The 17,445-nt window shown below is 43.5% G+C and overlaps 1 protein-coding gene across 2 annotated transcripts in view; it reads left to right on the top strand.

Moving 5' to 3' along the window:
- The window catches only part of col4a4 (collagen, type IV, alpha 4), a 170,289-nt gene that overhangs the window by 116,797 nt on the left and 36,047 nt on the right, over window positions 1-17,445 (top strand). For both annotated transcript variants that reach the window (XM_071356391.1, XM_071356390.1), the window contains exons 25-32: window positions 630-813; window positions 1,114-1,182; window positions 1,815-1,922; window positions 5,876-6,094; window positions 6,328-6,489; window positions 6,616-6,783; window positions 7,003-7,146; window positions 7,412-7,519. In XM_071356391.1, coding sequence (XP_071212492.1) covers window positions 630-813; window positions 1,114-1,182; window positions 1,815-1,922; window positions 5,876-6,094; window positions 6,328-6,489; window positions 6,616-6,783; window positions 7,003-7,146; window positions 7,412-7,519 — 1,162 coding nt within the window. The remainder of the gene's footprint in view (window positions 1-629; window positions 814-1,113; window positions 1,183-1,814; window positions 1,923-5,875; window positions 6,095-6,327; window positions 6,490-6,615; window positions 6,784-7,002; window positions 7,147-7,411; window positions 7,520-17,445) is intronic.

Raw genomic sequence — 17,445 nt, 5'->3', positions numbered from 1 at the left:
CCCCCTTATGCCCTTGGGGGAATCCCCGCAGCCATCTTTGAGGTCGGTCCAAACAATTAGCTAAGCAAGTGTACAATTCTGTTCGCTCTGGGGCCTGAAACGCCCCATAATTCAATTCGCAATGAATATGCATCCACTAAGAAAAGTCAGCCAAAACTTAAAACCAACATCAATATGGAGAAGTCAACATGAATGTAAATAAGTTAGAAATTGTGCTACTAATGAACATGATGGCACAAACACATATCGTAAAATGAATGATAGTTCGATTTACCTGATATTGTCAGGTGGCTATTATTCGATGATGCGGATGTGTTGTCTTCTAGCCAAGATACGAAATGCAATCATAATTGACTATAGTGCATATATAAAGCACACCACAGCTACCGGTGGTTCCATGATGACTGAAAACACAACCGTGGGACGAACGAGTGACGAATATCCTGGCAAGAGCTGTCCATTTAAAATGTATTGATTCTTCCCTCGCCCTGCAAGTGTCAACTCATCATACGTCATCATACGTCATTAGAAGTGTCTTCTTATTTTGAGGGTGTGTCATTTCTACTTATTTTGAGGGTGTGTCTTTTCTCTATTTGGAATGCAGCCTAAGTTTGATTTGTTCCACTCAGGGTGACAGTTACTCAGGATTCCCCGGTGAGAGAGGGTATCCAGGTCCTGACGGGCCAAAGGGGCTTGCTGGACCCGTCGGCCCCCCAGGACCTGATGTGATTGGGGCAGTGGGGGAACGGGGACTCCCAGGCGACCAGGGACCTCCAGGATACAGGGGATCTCCTGGGCTCAAAGGAGTCATGGGTAAAGGAGCTTGTCAGTGTGTGTGAAACACAGACAGATCAGGGTTGGAAATCAGCATTCATTACTATTGGTCATAAATTACCTATTTATTAGTTATTTTTGTGTATGTATTATTACACTGGATGAAGAGTGGTAGATGAACAAAATACATATATGCTCACTCAATTACAACCTTGGAGTAAACTGAAGCACCCCTTCATGACAAAAAATTACATTATTTAAGAAGCGCTTTTAAAACATTATGCAAGACATCCTGTTTTTTCTCCTCACCCTACCCAATGCTGCCTCTCTCTTGTGCAGGTGACACTCTACCCTGCATACCCAGTAACCCTGGTGCCCCAGGACAGAAAGGCGATTCCGGATGCCCAGGTAAAACTTACAGAAACTCCAGCACATTGTGAAAAGTATAAGAAAAAAGTACTTTCTTATTGTGCTAATGTTTCAGCATTTCGGGCATGCCTACAGGCCTACTGTCTTTGAATAAATAAATCAATTGTATTTGACAATAAAAAAATTATAATAATAATAAGGTTAAATAATAAAATTATTTAACCTTTATTTAAGCAGGGAGTCACAGTGTCTTTTGCAGATGAGCCCAGTATGAACACGTTACTAAACAACAATTACTCTATACATACACTACCGTTCAAAAGTTTGGGGTCACATAGAAAGGCCAGCACCCCGGAGTCGCCTCTTCACTGTTGACGTTGAGACTGGTGTTTTGCTGGTACTATTTAATGAAGCTGCCAGTTGAGGACTTGTGAGGCGTCTGTTTCTCAAACTAGCAGGGGTTGGGCAAAAATAATTCATCAGACTTATTTCATTGTGATAATCTTTTCACGTGTGAGCAAGGAGAAATGTGCCAGATTGAATAGTACAGGTTGAATGGTATGGGTTGAGTATGCCAGTTGAATATACACTTAATTTATAACAAAAGACACTAACTCTCAAAACAGGTTGGCACTGAACATGGTGTGACACATTTCTACTTTTTTGTCTAGGGCTGAACGGAGAGTCAGGATCCCCAGGGTATCTTGGAGCTTTGGGCCCGGACGGGGTGAAGGGAGAGAAAGGAGACTTTGGGCTGTCTGGCCCACCTGGACCCATAGGTAGAAATATGATAATTTTTTTACCATTAGAGAATATTACTGCCTGATTTAGTGCCTTCTCTCCATTCTGCTTTACTCACTAGAGATTGTCCCCATTGTAAAGCCTCAAACATATCACAAATAGGGGGTACTTATATGTTTACAAGTGTTTTTTGTATATCCCTAAGACACCTTCAGAGGATGGGGTCCCAGCTAGGGATGAGACATTATTGAGAGCGACCCTGGAGCAATTAGAGTTAAGTGCCTTGCTCAAGGGCACAGCGGCAGATTCCTCACATAGTTGGCTCAGGGATTCGAACTAGCAACCTTCTCGGTTACTGTCCCAACTTCTAGGTTACCTGTCGTCCAATTTTTTTTATAGGGGGTAGATTAGCTTTAAAATTCAGATAAAATGTGGCTTCCATCAATGTAATTGTCTGCATCATTTCCAATCCCCCCTTTACAGTGCATTCGGGAAAGTATTCAGACCCCTTCCCTTTTTCCACAATTTGTTACGTTACAGCCTTATTCTAAAATGGATTAAATAAAAATGTATGTCATCAATCTACACACAATACCCCATAATGACAAAGCGAAAACAGGTTCTTAGAAATGTTTGCAAATGTATTAAAAATTAAAAACAGAAATACTTTATTTGCGTAAGTATTCATGCCCTTTGCTATGAGACTTGAAATTGAGCTCAGGTGCATCCAGTTTTGATTGATGATCCTTGAGATGTTTCTAAAACTTGATTGGAGTCCACCTGTGGTAAATTAAATTGATGGGACATGATTTGGAAAGGCATACACCTGTCTATATAAAGTTCCACAGTTGACAGTGCATGTCAGAGCAAAAACCAAGCACTGATGTCGAAGGAATTGTCCGTAGAGCTCTGAGACAGGATCGTGTCGAGGCACCGATCTGGGGAAGTGTAACAAAAAAATTCTGCAGCATTGAAGGTCCCCAAGAACACATTTGCCTCCATCATTCTTAAATGGAAGAAGTTTGGAACCACCAAGACTCTTCCTAGAGCTGGCCGCCCAGCCAAACTGAGCAATCGGGGGAAATGGCCTTGGTCAGGGAGGTGATGGTCACTCTGACAGAGCTTTAGAGTTCCTCTGTGGAGATGGGAGAAACTTCCAGAAGGACAACCATTTCTGCAGTACTCCATCAATCAGGTGTTTATGGTAGAGTGGCCAGACGGAAGCCACTCCTCATTAAATTGTACATGACAGCCTGCTTGGAGTTTGCCAGAAGGCACCTAAAGGACTCTCAGACCATAAGAAACAAGATTCTCTGGTCTAAAGAAACCAAGATTGAACTCTTTGGCCTGAATGCCAAGCGTCACATCTGGAAGAAACCTGGCACCATCCCTACAGTGAAGCATGGTGGTGGCAGCATCATGCTACGGTGATGTTTTTCAGCGGCAGAGACTGGGAGACTATTTAGGACCGAGGGAAATATGAACGGCGCAAAGTACAGAGAGATCCTTGATGAAAACCTGCTCCAGAGTACTCAGGACCTCAGACTGGGGCGAAGGTTCAACTTCCAACAGGACAATGACCCTAAGCACACAGCAAAGACAATGCAGGAGTGGCTTCTGGACAAGGATCTGCAGAGAAGAATGGGAGAAACTCCCCAAAAACAGGTGTGCCAAACTTAGCATCATACCCACGAAGACTCGAGGCTGTAATTGTTGCCAAAGTGCTTCAACAAAGTAATGAGTAAAGGGTCTGAATACTTATGTAAATGTTTTTTTTTTTTAAATACAATTGCAAAAAAAAAAATTTAAAAAGGTTTTGCTTTGTCAATTATGGGGTATTGTGTGTACATTGATTAGGGAAAGTAACAATTTAATCAATTTTAGAATAAGGCTGTAACGTAACAAAATGTGGAAAAAGTCAAGGGGTCTGAATATTTTCCGAATGCATTGTAAATAGGCCCATTTCATTCTGTCTGCCTTTCCATTCCTAATACATTTTGGAGTTTGCTAATATAATTTAAAAAACAAGTCGCTAAGTGTAGGCAAGGCCATAAGCAAATAGGTAGACTAGGAAGACTAAAGAGTTAATGATGGTGATTTTTTTCACAAATAGACAGGTATTTTCCTTTCCTTGGTAGCAAGATCTTATTTCTATAAAAATGTATTGTAGTGAGATAATTTCTTTATTTTCGGGATATGAATACCGAGTATGTCCACTTCACCATCAGACCATTTTATTGGTAATCTACACGCTAATGTAAAAGTATATATTTTTTTGTGACCCAGAGAGTTTAGAAAAATTATCTAAATCTTTTATGAGGCTGTGGAGGGATCGAAATTGTGGATTTAAAAGAAAACATGAATCATCAACGTACAATGACACCTTTGTTTTTAAGCCCTGGATTTCTATCCCCTTGATATTATTTTTGGCTCTGATATGAAAAGCTAACATTTCGATGGCCATAAAAAATTGATATGCTGATAGGGGACAACCTTGTTTTACTCATCTTGACAGTTTAATACTTTCTGAGAAGTAGCCATTATTTACTATTTTACACCTAGAGTTACTGTACATACCTTTAACCCATTGTGTAAGAGATTTTCCTAAATTGAAATATTCCAGGCATTTATATATAAATTCCAGTCGTACTAGCTATGAATAACAGGCCTGGTTTCCCAGATTTTTCATAGTGTTCTATTGTTTCCAGTACTATTATCGCCAATGTATCGTACATGTAAAAAAGCTGTCTGATTAGGATGAAAACTGTCCGACAATCCGTTTTTAATTATATGCACTATGCTAGACAGAGAGTGTTTCATCTTATCTTATAACCCTTAACCCCCACTGGTCAAGACTGTTGGAGTACCTCTGCCCAGAATGTTGGCAGTCAATCTTTTTTTGTGTTCACCCAGAATTTGGTTGTCAGCCTAGTAATAATACTTCAGACCAGAAGTTGGCAATAGTGTTGCTTTCTTAAAGGACCAATGCAGCTGTTTTTTTTTTTTATCTCAATACAATATAAATTCTGGGAGTACCAAGGCAGGATTTGGCCCTATGCCTTATGGCGAGCTCGGCTCCATGCTCACGTGCTTTGATCAGGAAAAAAATTCCAAAGTTAATTTGTAAGTAATTTGTCCAGCAGAGATCTGTGTTTGAGGAAATCACTGAGACCATGGCCGGGATCAGTGGGATATTGCATATGAAACACGTGATTTCATGAAACGTTATATAGGCTTCAGGTCTTTGTTTGGATCAGACTGCTCTGCAATTTTGACACAAGCCTTGATGTGTCGTTGTCTTGCATAACATTACTAGTTAGCATCGTAATTTGCTAGCTAGCACAACATATATAGCCAGCTAGTTAGTTAGCTAAAGATACTGGTTTAATATTAATGTTACTAGCTACAGTGGCTAGATAGCTAGCTTATGGAGGAAACTTACCATCCCATTCACTTCATATGAAGTGTGACTGGCTCAGCTAGCAAGCTAACGTAAGCTAGATAGCTAATGGGGATTTTTGTGCACGTATCAATATAATATAATGTTCTGTCAAGCACAAAACTCCTTAGCTAGATGTAAAATATGCAACCAAGATGTAACTAAGACTTGCTCTAGATTATTATATTTTTTTTCAGAGGTTTTATGCAGATTTATTGTTTTAGTTTAAGATAAATTCTGGCTGTTTTGCAGATGAAAGGGGGTGGATGTCACTGGGAAAAGTACCCTATTTTCTCCTTCTCGTTGTTGCTCCTTTCATGCTTTCTGATTAGCTCAAAGTCAAGTTGATAACCAGGCTGATTCTACATTGAAACCAGTTGTTCTAGCAAGTGAAGGAATGGCCCTCTACCGTGCAGGTCAACAATCTTGGTGGTGTGTTCGTACCTTAAGACACTGTGCTTTGTTGTATGTAACATTCCACACAACAATATAAGTTAATTGAATTGAATTAAAGCTTACACTAGATAAATGTTCTCTCTTTCCCTACCCCAGGCTCAGTGGGGTGTGTTGGAGACTCTGGAGAGGCTGGTGCTGAGGGTCTGAGCTACGACGGCGCTGCCGGCTCTCCTGGCTTCCGAGGGTCTCCAGGACTGAAGGGCCCATTTGGGGACTCTGTCCCTGGTGCTCCAGGACCTATGGGCCTCAAGGGTGTAGTGGGGCTGTCGGGGTCCAAAGGAGTGCCAGGTCCACCCGGTCCAATCGGATTAACAGGTACCACCAATAAGCGTCATTGAAATTGATTAAAGATTTTGCAACGTCTGCTTTAGGTATGAGGTAGTTTGTTCCATATTACAGCTGACAGTCTTATAATGTGTACAGTCATATGCCTCTCAACTGGTCAGAGAAACCAGAAACTACCAAAAACACCAGAAGCTATCCACAAAAATTGAATAGTTTTAGTTCATTATGTGTGATCTCAGAGAGGGTTGACTTGTCTTCTCTAGGTGCTGCGGGGCTTCCTGGTACACCGGGAAGGAAGGGGGAGCAGGGAGAGAGTGGTGCCACAGGCAAATATGGGGCCCCAGGGCTCACCCCTGAACAGTGTGAAAAGGGGCCCCCAGGCCTTCAAGGATCCATGGGACTAATAGGGGACATAGGCCCTCCAGGTAGGTCCTACTGACAATAGCAGCTTTTCAAATCAGAAAGAAAATAAAAAATGGTGTGCGTAGTAGGGAATTTCTGTTTAGGTGTGCCTCATTGGGTAATATCATAATTCTGTGTGCGTTTGTCAGGTTACGCAGGCGAGAAGGGTGATAACGGAGAGGAGGGTCTGTCCGGCACGGGTCCTAAAGGAGCTGCAGGGAAACCGGGCTCTCCAGGGTTTCCTGGGTACCGTGGAGCCCAGGGCCCCGTGGGGACATTAGGGGACCCTGGCATACCCGGGGCCCAAGGGCAGAAAGGTGAGAGAGACACCAAATCACACTACATAGTCTATGATAAGTCGTATGAATGAACATGAGCATTCATTCTAAGTGGTTTGCAAGTATGGACATTGGAATGTAGTCCATGGGGACATCTGGGGTCCCAGCCAATGCAACAAACATTTGCATTAGCATCCATGATGTCCTATGTGTGCAGCCAGAGCTGAGCTGATATCCAATATGGCGTCCTGTGTTCAGGTATAATAGGGGTACCTGGTAGGGATGGGACAGTGGGTGGTCCAGGGAGGAGTGGAGCACTAGGACCCCTGGGAAGGAAAGGAGAGAGGGGCTTCGACGGTCAACGAGGCTTGCCAGGAGATGAGGGCCTCAAAGGAGAAAAGGGTATGTGAATAAAGTCAACATAGAAATAACACACTATTCAATGCAGTGCTCGTTAAAACAAAGGCAATGTCTCTGATCAAGAGTTTGTAGACGCACCATTTTTGCATAATATTGGAGTGCAGTTGAGAATCTTCAATATCCCCCTAGTTGCGTTGCAGCAAGTTGTCAAAATACATTCAAATAGCATACATTTAACAATCTACTGTGTACTATTTGTAGAGGTGTGATTGTAAGAGAGATGGTCTAACTTTTCCATCTGTTCCAGGTAGAAAAGGTGCCCCCGGAGTCGCAGGAGTCACCAACTTCATTCCTATCAAAGGACGAACAGGGGCTCCTGGACCCCCAGGTCTGGATGGCTTCACTGGTCCAAGAGGTGAGTGAAAGGCTACAATCAACATGTAATCTCACTAGTCTTAATATACAGTTCCTTTAGAAAGTTTTCATACCCCTTGACTTATTCCACATTTCGTTGTTTTACAGCCAGAATTCAAATGGATGAAATGTATGTTTTTCTCTCACCCATCTACTACACACAATAATACTCCATAATGACAAAGTGAAAACATGTTTTTAGAAATTGTTGCAAATTTATTGAAAATGAAATGCAGAAATATCTAATTGACATACAGTTGAAGTCGGAAGTTTACATACACCTTAGCCAAATACATTTAAACTCAGTTTTTCACAATTCCTGACATTTAATCCCAGTAAAAATCCATGTCTTAGGTCAATTAGGATCACCACTTTATTTTAATAATGTGAAATGTCAAAATAATAGTAGAGAATTATTTATTTCAGCTTTTATTTCTTTCATCACATTCCCAGTGGGTCAGAAATGTACATACACTCAATTAGTATTTGGTAGCATTGCCTTTAAATTGTTTCACTTGGGTCAAACATTTCGGATAGCCTTCCACAAGCTTCCCACAATAAGTTGGTTGGGTGAATGTTGGCCCATTCCTCCTGACAGAGCTGGTGTAACTGAGTCAGGTTTGTAGGCCTCCAAGCTCGCACACGCTTTTTCAGTTCTGCCCACACATTTTCTATAGGATTGATTCTATTTGCTTTGTGATGGCCACTCCAATACCTTGACTTTGTTGTCCTTAAGCCATTTTGACCCAAATTTGGAAGTATGCTTGGGGTCATTGTCCATTTGGAAGACCCATTTGCAACCAAGCTTTAACTTCCTGACTGATGTCTTGAGATGTTGCTTCAATATATCCACAATTTTCCATCCTCATGATGCCATGTATTTTGTGAAGTGCACCAGTCCCTCCTGCAGCAAAGCACCCCCACAAGATGATGCTGCCACCCCCGTGCTTCACGGTTGGGATGGTGTTTTTTGGCTTGCAAGCCTCCCCCTTTTTCCTCCAAACATAACGATGGTCATTATGGTCAAACAGTTATATTTTTGTTTCATCAGACCAGAGGATATTTCTCCAAAAAGTACGATCTTTGTCCCCATGTGCAGTTGCAAACCGTAGCCTGGCTTTTTTATGGCGGTTTTGGAGCAGTGGCTTCTTCCTTGCTGAGCGGCCTTTCAAGTTATGTCGATATAGGACTCGTTTTACTGTGGATATAGATACTTTTGTACCTGTTTCCTTCAGCATCTTCACAAGGTCCTTTGCTGTTGTTATGGGATTGATTTGCACTTTTCGCACCAAAGCGCGTTTATCTCTCGGAGACAGAACGTGTCTCCTTCCTGAGCGGTATGACAGCTGCGTGGTCCCATGGTGTTTATACTTGCATACTATTGTTTGTACAGATAAACGTGGTACCTTCAGGCATTTGGAAATTGCTCCCAAGGATGAACCAGACTTTGATTTTCCCATGATGTCAAGCAAAAAGGCAATGAGTTTGAAGGTAGGCCTTGAAATACATCCACAGGTACACCTCCAATTGATTCAAATTATGTAAATTAGACTATCAGAAGCTTTTAAAGCCATGACATCATTTTCTGGAATTTTCCAAGCAGTTTAAAGGCACAGTCAACTTAGTGTATGTAAACTTCTGACCCACTGGAATTGTGATACAGTGAAATAATCTGTCTGTAAACAATTGTTGGAAAAATGACTTGTGTCATGCACAAAGTAGATGTCCTAACCAACTTGCCAAAACTATAGTTTGTGAACGAGTTTTAATGACTCCAACCTAAGTGTATGTAAACTTCCGACTTCAACTGGACGTGCTGAATGTCTGTTGTCAATTTGTTTACAGTAAAATAGCATTGTATCTGGTCAAACACCATGTTTTACTAAAGTTTACTGGGTTGGTAACAAGAGGGTTGGCTATTTGAGCCAGTAAAGTGGGATTTACATTTCTTGGGTAGTGTCATTTTTTTCTTCCCTCCAGACCTGAGGGCACACACTTTCTAGTAGGCTTAGATTGAAGATATGGCAAACAGGAGTGGCAATATCGTCCGATATTATCCTCAGTAATTTTCCATCCAAGTTGTCAGACCTTAGTGGCTTGTCATTGTTGATAGACAACAGTACTATTTTCTCCTCTTCCACACTCACTTTACGGAATTCAAAATTACAGTGCTTGTCTTTCATAATTTATTATTTATTATTGGATGTGTAGTGTCAGCGTTTGTTGCTGGCATGTCATGCCTATGTTTGCTAATCTTGCCAATTAAAAAAAATCATTGAAGTAATTAGCAAAATTAGTGGGTTTTGTGATGAATGAGCCATCCGGCGCCGACCGAGATGGCCGCCTCGCTTCGCGTTCCTTGGAAAATATGCAGTATTTTGTTTTTTTATGTGTTATTCCTTACATTGGTACCCCAGGTAATCTTAGGTTTCATTACATACAGTCAGGAGGAACTACTGAATATAAGAGCAACGTCAACTCACCATCGTTACAACTTTCCCGAAACGGATCCAGTGTTTTGCCTTCCACCCAATACAATGGATCTGATCCCAGCCGGCGACCCTATGCGACGCCGTAAAAGGGGCAAACGTAGCGGTCTCCTGGTCAGGCTTTGGAGACGGGCACATCGCGCTCCACTCCCTAGCATACTACTCGCCAATGTCCAGTCTCTTGACAATAAGGTTGATGAAATTCGAGCACGGGTAACATTCCAGAGAGACATCAGAGATTGTAACGTTCTCTGCTTCACGGAAACATGGCTCACTCAAGAGACGCTAACGGAGTCGGTGCAGCCAGCTGGTTTCTTCACGCATCGCGCCGACAGAAACATACATCTTTCTGGTAAGAAGAGGGGCGGGGGTGTATGCCTTATGATTAACGAGACGTGGTGTGATCATAACAACATACAGGAACTCAAGTCATTCTGTTCACCTGATCTAGAATTCCTCACAATCAAATGTCGACCGCATTATCTACCAAGGGAATTCTCTTCGGTTATAATCACAGCCGTATATATTCCCCCCCAAGCAGACACATCGATGGCCCTGAACGAACTTTATCTGACTCTTTGTAAACTGGAAACCACACACCCTGAGGCTGCATTCATCGTAGCTGGGGATTTTAACAAGGCTAATCTGAAAACAAAACTCCCTAAATTCTATCAGCATATCGATTGTGCTACCAGGGCTGGTAAAACCTTGGATCATTGTTATACTAACTTCCGCGACGCATATAAGGCCCTCCCCCGCCCTCCTTTCGGAAAAGCTGACCATGACTCCATTTTGTTGCTTCCAGCCTACAAACAGAAACTAAAACAACAAGCTCCCTCGCTCAGGTCTGTTCAACGCTGGTCCGACCAATCTGATTCCACGCTTCAAGACTGCTTCGATCACGCGGATTGGAATATGTTCCGCATTGCGTCCAACAACAATATTGACGAATACGCTGATTCGGTGAGCGAGTTCATTAGAAAGTGCATTGACGATGTCGTACCCACAGCAACGATTAAAACATTCCCAAACCAGAAACCGTGGATTGACGGCAGCATTCGCGTGAAACTGAAAGTGCGAACCACTGCTTTTAACCAGGGCAAGGTGACCGGAAACATGACCGAATACAAACAGTGTAGCTATTCTCTCCGCAAGGCAATCAAACAAGCTAAGTCCCAGTATAGAGACAAAGTAGAGTCGCAATTCAACAGCTCAGACACAAGAGGTATGTGGCAGGGTCTACAGTCAATCACGGATTACAAAAAGAAAACCAGCCCCGTCGTGGACCAGGATGTCTTGCTCCCAGACAGGCTAAATAACTTTTTTGCTCGCTTTGAGAACAATACAGTGCCACTGACACGGCCCGCTACCAAAACCTGCGGGCTCTCCTTCACTGCAGCCGAGGTGAGTAAAACATTTAAACGTGTTAACCCTCACAAGGCTGCAGGCCCAGACGGCATTCCCAGCCGCGTCCTCAGAGCATGCGCAGACCAGCTGGCTGGTGTGTTTACGGACATATTCAATCAATCCTTATCCCAGTCTGCTGTTCCCACATGCTTCAAGAGGGCCACCATTGTTCCTGTTCCCAAGAAAGCTAAGGTAACTGAGCTAAACGACTACCGCCCCGTAGCACTCACTTCCGTCATCATGAAGTGCTTTGAGAGACTAGTCAAGGACCATATCACCTCCACCCTACCGGACACCCTAGACCCACTCCAACTTACTTACCGACCCAATAGGTCCACAGACGACGCAATCGCAACCACACTGCCCTAACCCATCTGGACAAGAGATGGGTTAGGGATGGGTAGCATTCTGACTACCTATGTCAGAATGCTGTTCATCGACTACAGCTCAGCATTTAACACCATAGTACCCTCCAAACTCGTCATCAAGCTCGAGACCCTGTGTCTCGACCCCGCCCTGTGCAACTGGGTCCTGGACTTCCTGACGGGCCGCCCCCAGGTGGTGAGGGTAGGTAACAACATCTCCACCCCGCTGATCCTCAACACTGGGGCCCCACAAGGGTGCGTTCTGAGCCCTCTCCTGTACTCCCTGTTCACCCACGACTGCGTGGCCATGCACGCCTCCAACTCAATCATCAAGTTTGCGGACGACACTACAGTGGTAGGCTTGATTACCAACAACGACGAGACGGCCTACAGGGAGGAGGTGAGGGCCCTCGGAGTGTGGTGTCAGGAAAATAACCTCACACTCAACGTCAACAAAACAAAGGAGATCATTGTGGACTTCAGGAAACAGCAGAGGGAGCACCCCCCTATCCACATCGACGGGACAGTAGTGGAGAAGGTGGAAAGATTTAAGTTCCTCGGGGTACACATCATGGACAAACTGAATTGGTCCACCCACACAGACAGCGTTGTGAAGAAGGCGCAGCAGCGCCTCTTCAACCTCAGGAGGCTGAAGAAATTCGGCTTGTCACCAAAAGCACTCACAAACTTCTACAGATGCACAATCGAGAGCATCCTGTCGGGCTGTATCACCGCCTGGTACGGCAACTGCTCCGCCCACAACCGTAAGGCTCTCCAGAGGGTAGTGAGGTCTGCACAACGCATCACTGGGGGCAAACTACCTGCCCTCCAGGACACCTACACCACCCGATGTCACAGGAAGGCCATAAAGATCATCAAGGACAACAACCACCCAAGCCACTGCCTGTTCACCCCGCTATCATCCAGAAGGCGAGGTCAGTACAGGTGCATCAAAGCAGGGACCGAGAGACTGAAAAACAGCTTCTATCTCAAGGCCATCAGACTGTTAAACAGCCACCACTAACATTTAGTAGCCGCTGCCAACATACTGACTCAACTCCAGCCACTTTAATAATGGAAATTGATGGAAATTATGTAAAAATGTACCACTAGCCACTTTAAACAATGCCACTTAATATAATGTTTACATACCCTACATTACTCATCTCATATGTATATGTATATACTGTACTCTATATCATCTACTGCATCTTGCCATCTTTATGTAATACATTTACATTTTAGTCATTTAGCAGACGCCCCTATTCCAGAGCTATTTACATTAGAGTGCATACATTTTATAACATTTTTACATACTGAGACAAGGATATCCCTACCGGCCAAGAGCAGACACTCTTATCCAGAGCGACTTACAGTAGAGTGCATACATTTTATTACATTTTAATTTTTTTTAATTTTTTTAATTTTAATTTTACAATAACAGACAAGGATATCCCTACCGGCCAAACCCTCCCTACCGGCCAAACCCTCCCTAACCCGGACGACGCTCTGCCAATTGTGCGTCGCCCCACGGATCTCCCGGTTGCGACAGAGCCTGGGCGCGAACCCAGAGACTCTGGTGGCGCAGCTAGCACTGCGATGCAGTGCCCTAGACCACTGCGCCACCCGGGAGATTATACATGTATCACTAGCCACTTTAAACTATGCCACTTTATGTTTACATACCCTACATTACTCATCTCATATGTATATACTGTACTCTATACCATCTACTGCATCTTGCCTATGCCGTTCTGTACCATCACTCATTCATATATCTTTATGTACATATTCTTTATCCCTTTACACTTGTGTGTATAAGGTAGTAGTTGTGGAATTGTTAGGTTAGATTACTTGTTGGTTATTACTGCATTGTCGGAACTAGAAGCACAAGCATTTCGCTACACTCGCATTAACATCTGCTAACCATGTGTATGTGACAAATAAAATTTGATTTGATTTGAATGAATGAATGATGTTTGCCTTTTTGCCCAAAATTGTATTTAAGGTGCTCCAAATTGTATTACCTAAGCGGGGCTTGGTCTGTCTGAGTCAGTATCTTAATGCGACCTTGAAATGTGAAGAGAGGGTCCAGACTCCTAGATGGTTTGGGTGTCCATCATCTCTGTAGAGCATCTTTTGTTTCCAAAAATTGTTGAAATGTTCAGTAAAAGTTACGCCAACAGAGTGGCAGTAGTCTTTAATACAGATATGACGTGCTAAAAGCTTGCTGAACCATTCGCAGCGACGGCACAGGACCCAAGATAATCGGCTGCGATTCAGAGCCTTTCAGGGTGTTGATCAGCTCACTAAAATCCTGTTTCATTACCTCTGATTTACCCTTTTTGATATAATTTGAACCCACATGCCCTTGGCTGCTGATGTAGAACGGACGGAAGAAAGAAAGAGGATGAAGGAGCAGGAATCTCTGGAAGCAGGTGGGCGAGACTGTTGGTCAGCAGGATTGGGTCCCCCAAACCCATTTCAGCCCCTTTCATCAAAGACAGCTGTCTTGCGCTGGGTTTACGGTGTGTGACGTGCCTTCACTGGGAAGCAGGATTGATAATCCGCCAGTTCCTCATAAACGGTCCTTGCTCCTTTATTCCCAAGGGGGGTAGGTATGGGAGGAAAGAGGTGATTTCACTAGGAAGAGGGTCTCTTATTGTAAATAAGAATAGAATTAGTTTCTAAGCACTTCTAAATTCATGTGGATGCTACCATTTATTAGAGTTAATAATGAATGAATCTTGAATAATGATGATTGAGAAAGTTAGACGCAGAAATATCATATCCCCAAGACATGCTAAGCTCTCAACATTACAATAGCAAGGGTGGTTAGCATTTTGGGGGTGTATGATATTTGTGCGTCTAACTTTCTCACTCATCATTATTCACAATTCATTCAGGATTATCTGTAATAATGGTAGCATCCATGGGCTCTGACGGTATTCCAGGGCGCGTTCTCAGCGCTTGCGCAGAACAGCTGGCAGGCATATTTATTGTAATTTTCAACCTATCCGTGTCCCAGTCTTTAATCCCAACATGCTTTAAGATGACCAGAATCATCCCTGTTCCTAAGAACTCTATCAAATGTTTTTGGTCACAAACACATGGTTAGAAGATGTTAATGCGAGTGTAGCGAAATGCTTGTGCTTCTAGTTCCGACAGTGCAGTAACATCTAACAAGTAACAACTCCACAACAACTACCAAATACACACAAATCTAATGGGATGGAATAAGAATATATACATATAAATATACGGATGAGCGATGACCGAGCGGAATAGGCAAGATGCAATAGATGGTATAAAATACAGTATATACATATGAGATGAGTAATGTAAGATATGTAAACATTATTAAAGTGGCATTATTTAAAGTTACTAGTGATCCTTTTATTAAAGTGGCCAATGATTCCAGTCTGTATGTAGGCAGCAGCCTCTCTGTGTTAGTGATTTCTGTTTAACAGTCTGATGGCCTTGAGATAGAAGCTGTTTTTCAGTCTCTCGGTCCCAGCTTTGATGCATCTGTACTGACCTCGCCTTCTGGATGGTAGCGGGGTGAACGGGTAGTGGCTCGGGTGGTTGTTGTCCTTGATGATCTTTTTGGCCTTCCTGTGACATCGGGTGCTGTAGGTGTCATGGAGGGCAGGTAGTTTGCCCCTGGTGATGTGTTGTGCAGACCACACAACCCTCTGGAGAGCCTTGCGGTTGAGGGCCAGTTGCCATACCAGGCGGTGAAACAGCCTGACAGGATGCTCTCAATTGTGCATCTGTAAAAGTTTGTGAGGGTTTCAGATGACAAGCCAAATGTCTTCAGCCTCCTGAGGTTGAAGAGGTGCTGTTGCGCCTTCTTCATCACACTGTCTGTGTGGGTGGACCATTTCAGTTTATCCGTGATGTGTACACCGAGGAACTTAAAACGTTCCGCTGCTGTCCCGTCGATGTGGATAGGGGGTTGCTCCCTCTGATGTGTCCTGAAGTCCATGATCATCTCCTTTGTTTTGTTGACGTTGAGTGGCTTCATGCTACAATGATTACCGCCCTTTAGCACTCACTTCTGTAATCATGAAGTGCTTTGAGAGGCTGGTTATGGCAAACATTAATTCCAGTAACCCAGACACCCTAAACCCACTCCAATTTGCATACCGCCCCAACAGATCCATAGATGACGCAATCTCAATTGCTCTCCACACTGCCCTCACCCACCTAGATAAGAGTAATACCTTTGTGAGAATGCTGTTCTTTGACTACAGCTCAGCGTTCAACACCATTATCCCTTCCAAGCTCGTCACCAAGCTTAGGACTCTGGGTCTGAACACCTCCCTCTGCAACTGGATCCTGGACTTCCTGACAGGCCGACCCAAGGTTGTGAGGGTAGGCAATATCACCTCCACCACGCTGACCCTTAACACAGGGGCCCCACATAGTTGTGTGCTTTGTCCCCTCCTGTAATCCCTGTTCACCCACGACTGTGTGGCCAAGCACGACTCCAACACCATTATCAAGTTTGCTGACGACACGACGGTGGTAGGCCTGATCACCGGTGATGATGAGTCAGCCTATAGGGAGAAGATCAGTGACCTGGCAGTGTGGTGCCAGAGCAACAACTACTCCCTCAACGTAAGCAAGACCAAGGAGCTAATCGTGGACTACTGGAAACATGGGGGCGAGCATGCCCCCATCCACATAAATGGGGTGGAGAGGCAGTGGGGCAGGTAGCCATCTTCAAGTTCCTTGGTGTCCAATTCACTAAAGACTAAAATTTTCCAAACACACACGCACAATCATGAAGACGGCCTCTTCCCCAAAAGGTTGATAAAGTTTGGCATCGGCCCTCAAATCCTGAAAGGTTCTACAGCTGTACCGTTGAGAACATTGACTGGCTGCATCGCTGTTTGGTATGACAATAGCACTGCACTCGATTGCATGGCACAACAGAGGCTTGTGCGGACCGCCCAGTAAATCACTGTGGCCGAGCTCACTGTCATCCAGGACCTCTATATCAGGCGGTGTGAAAAGAAGGCCCGGAGAATCGTAAAGACATCAACCACCCAAGCCATAGGCAATTTTTTCTGCTGCCGCCCGGCATGAGGTACCAACAGGCTATTGAACAGCTTTTATCCCCAAGCAATACGACTGATAAATAGTTAACAAAATAGCTACACAGACCGAGTTTACCTTTTTCTTTATTGACTTTTTATTTTCACTGTCTCTATGCCCACTCACAGGGCCCTACACACTCAATACACACAGAAACATTCACTCCATCGTTTGCTCACTCACACATACAGTAATATGCACATACATTTATACTGACTCTACACACCCGCACACCCACTCACATGCAAACTGCTGCTACTCTGTTTATCTTATATCCTGTTGCCTAGTCCCCTTACCTCTTTACATACTGTATCTACCTCCATCACTCCAGTATCCCTGCATATGTAAATATGGTATTGGAACTGACTTTAAAAAAATATTTCCTGTATATAGTATGCTTACTTACTTTGTGTATTTCATATTCCTTATTCCTGTTGTGTTTTCTTCTTGTAATACATTGTTATTGATTATTGCATTGTTGGGTTTTGAGTTTGCAAGAAAGGCATTTCACTGTACTTGTGCATGTGACATTAACTTGAAATTTAAGGTAAATTAATATATAA

Source organism: Salvelinus alpinus, chromosome 21 (genome assembly GCF_045679555.1).
Source record: "Salvelinus alpinus chromosome 21, SLU_Salpinus.1, whole genome shotgun sequence".
Taxonomy (NCBI): domain Eukaryota; kingdom Metazoa; phylum Chordata; class Actinopteri; order Salmoniformes; family Salmonidae; genus Salvelinus; species Salvelinus alpinus.
Note: the sequence above shows the minus strand (reverse complement) of the source record. Positions and strands in the feature narration are given on the sequence as shown.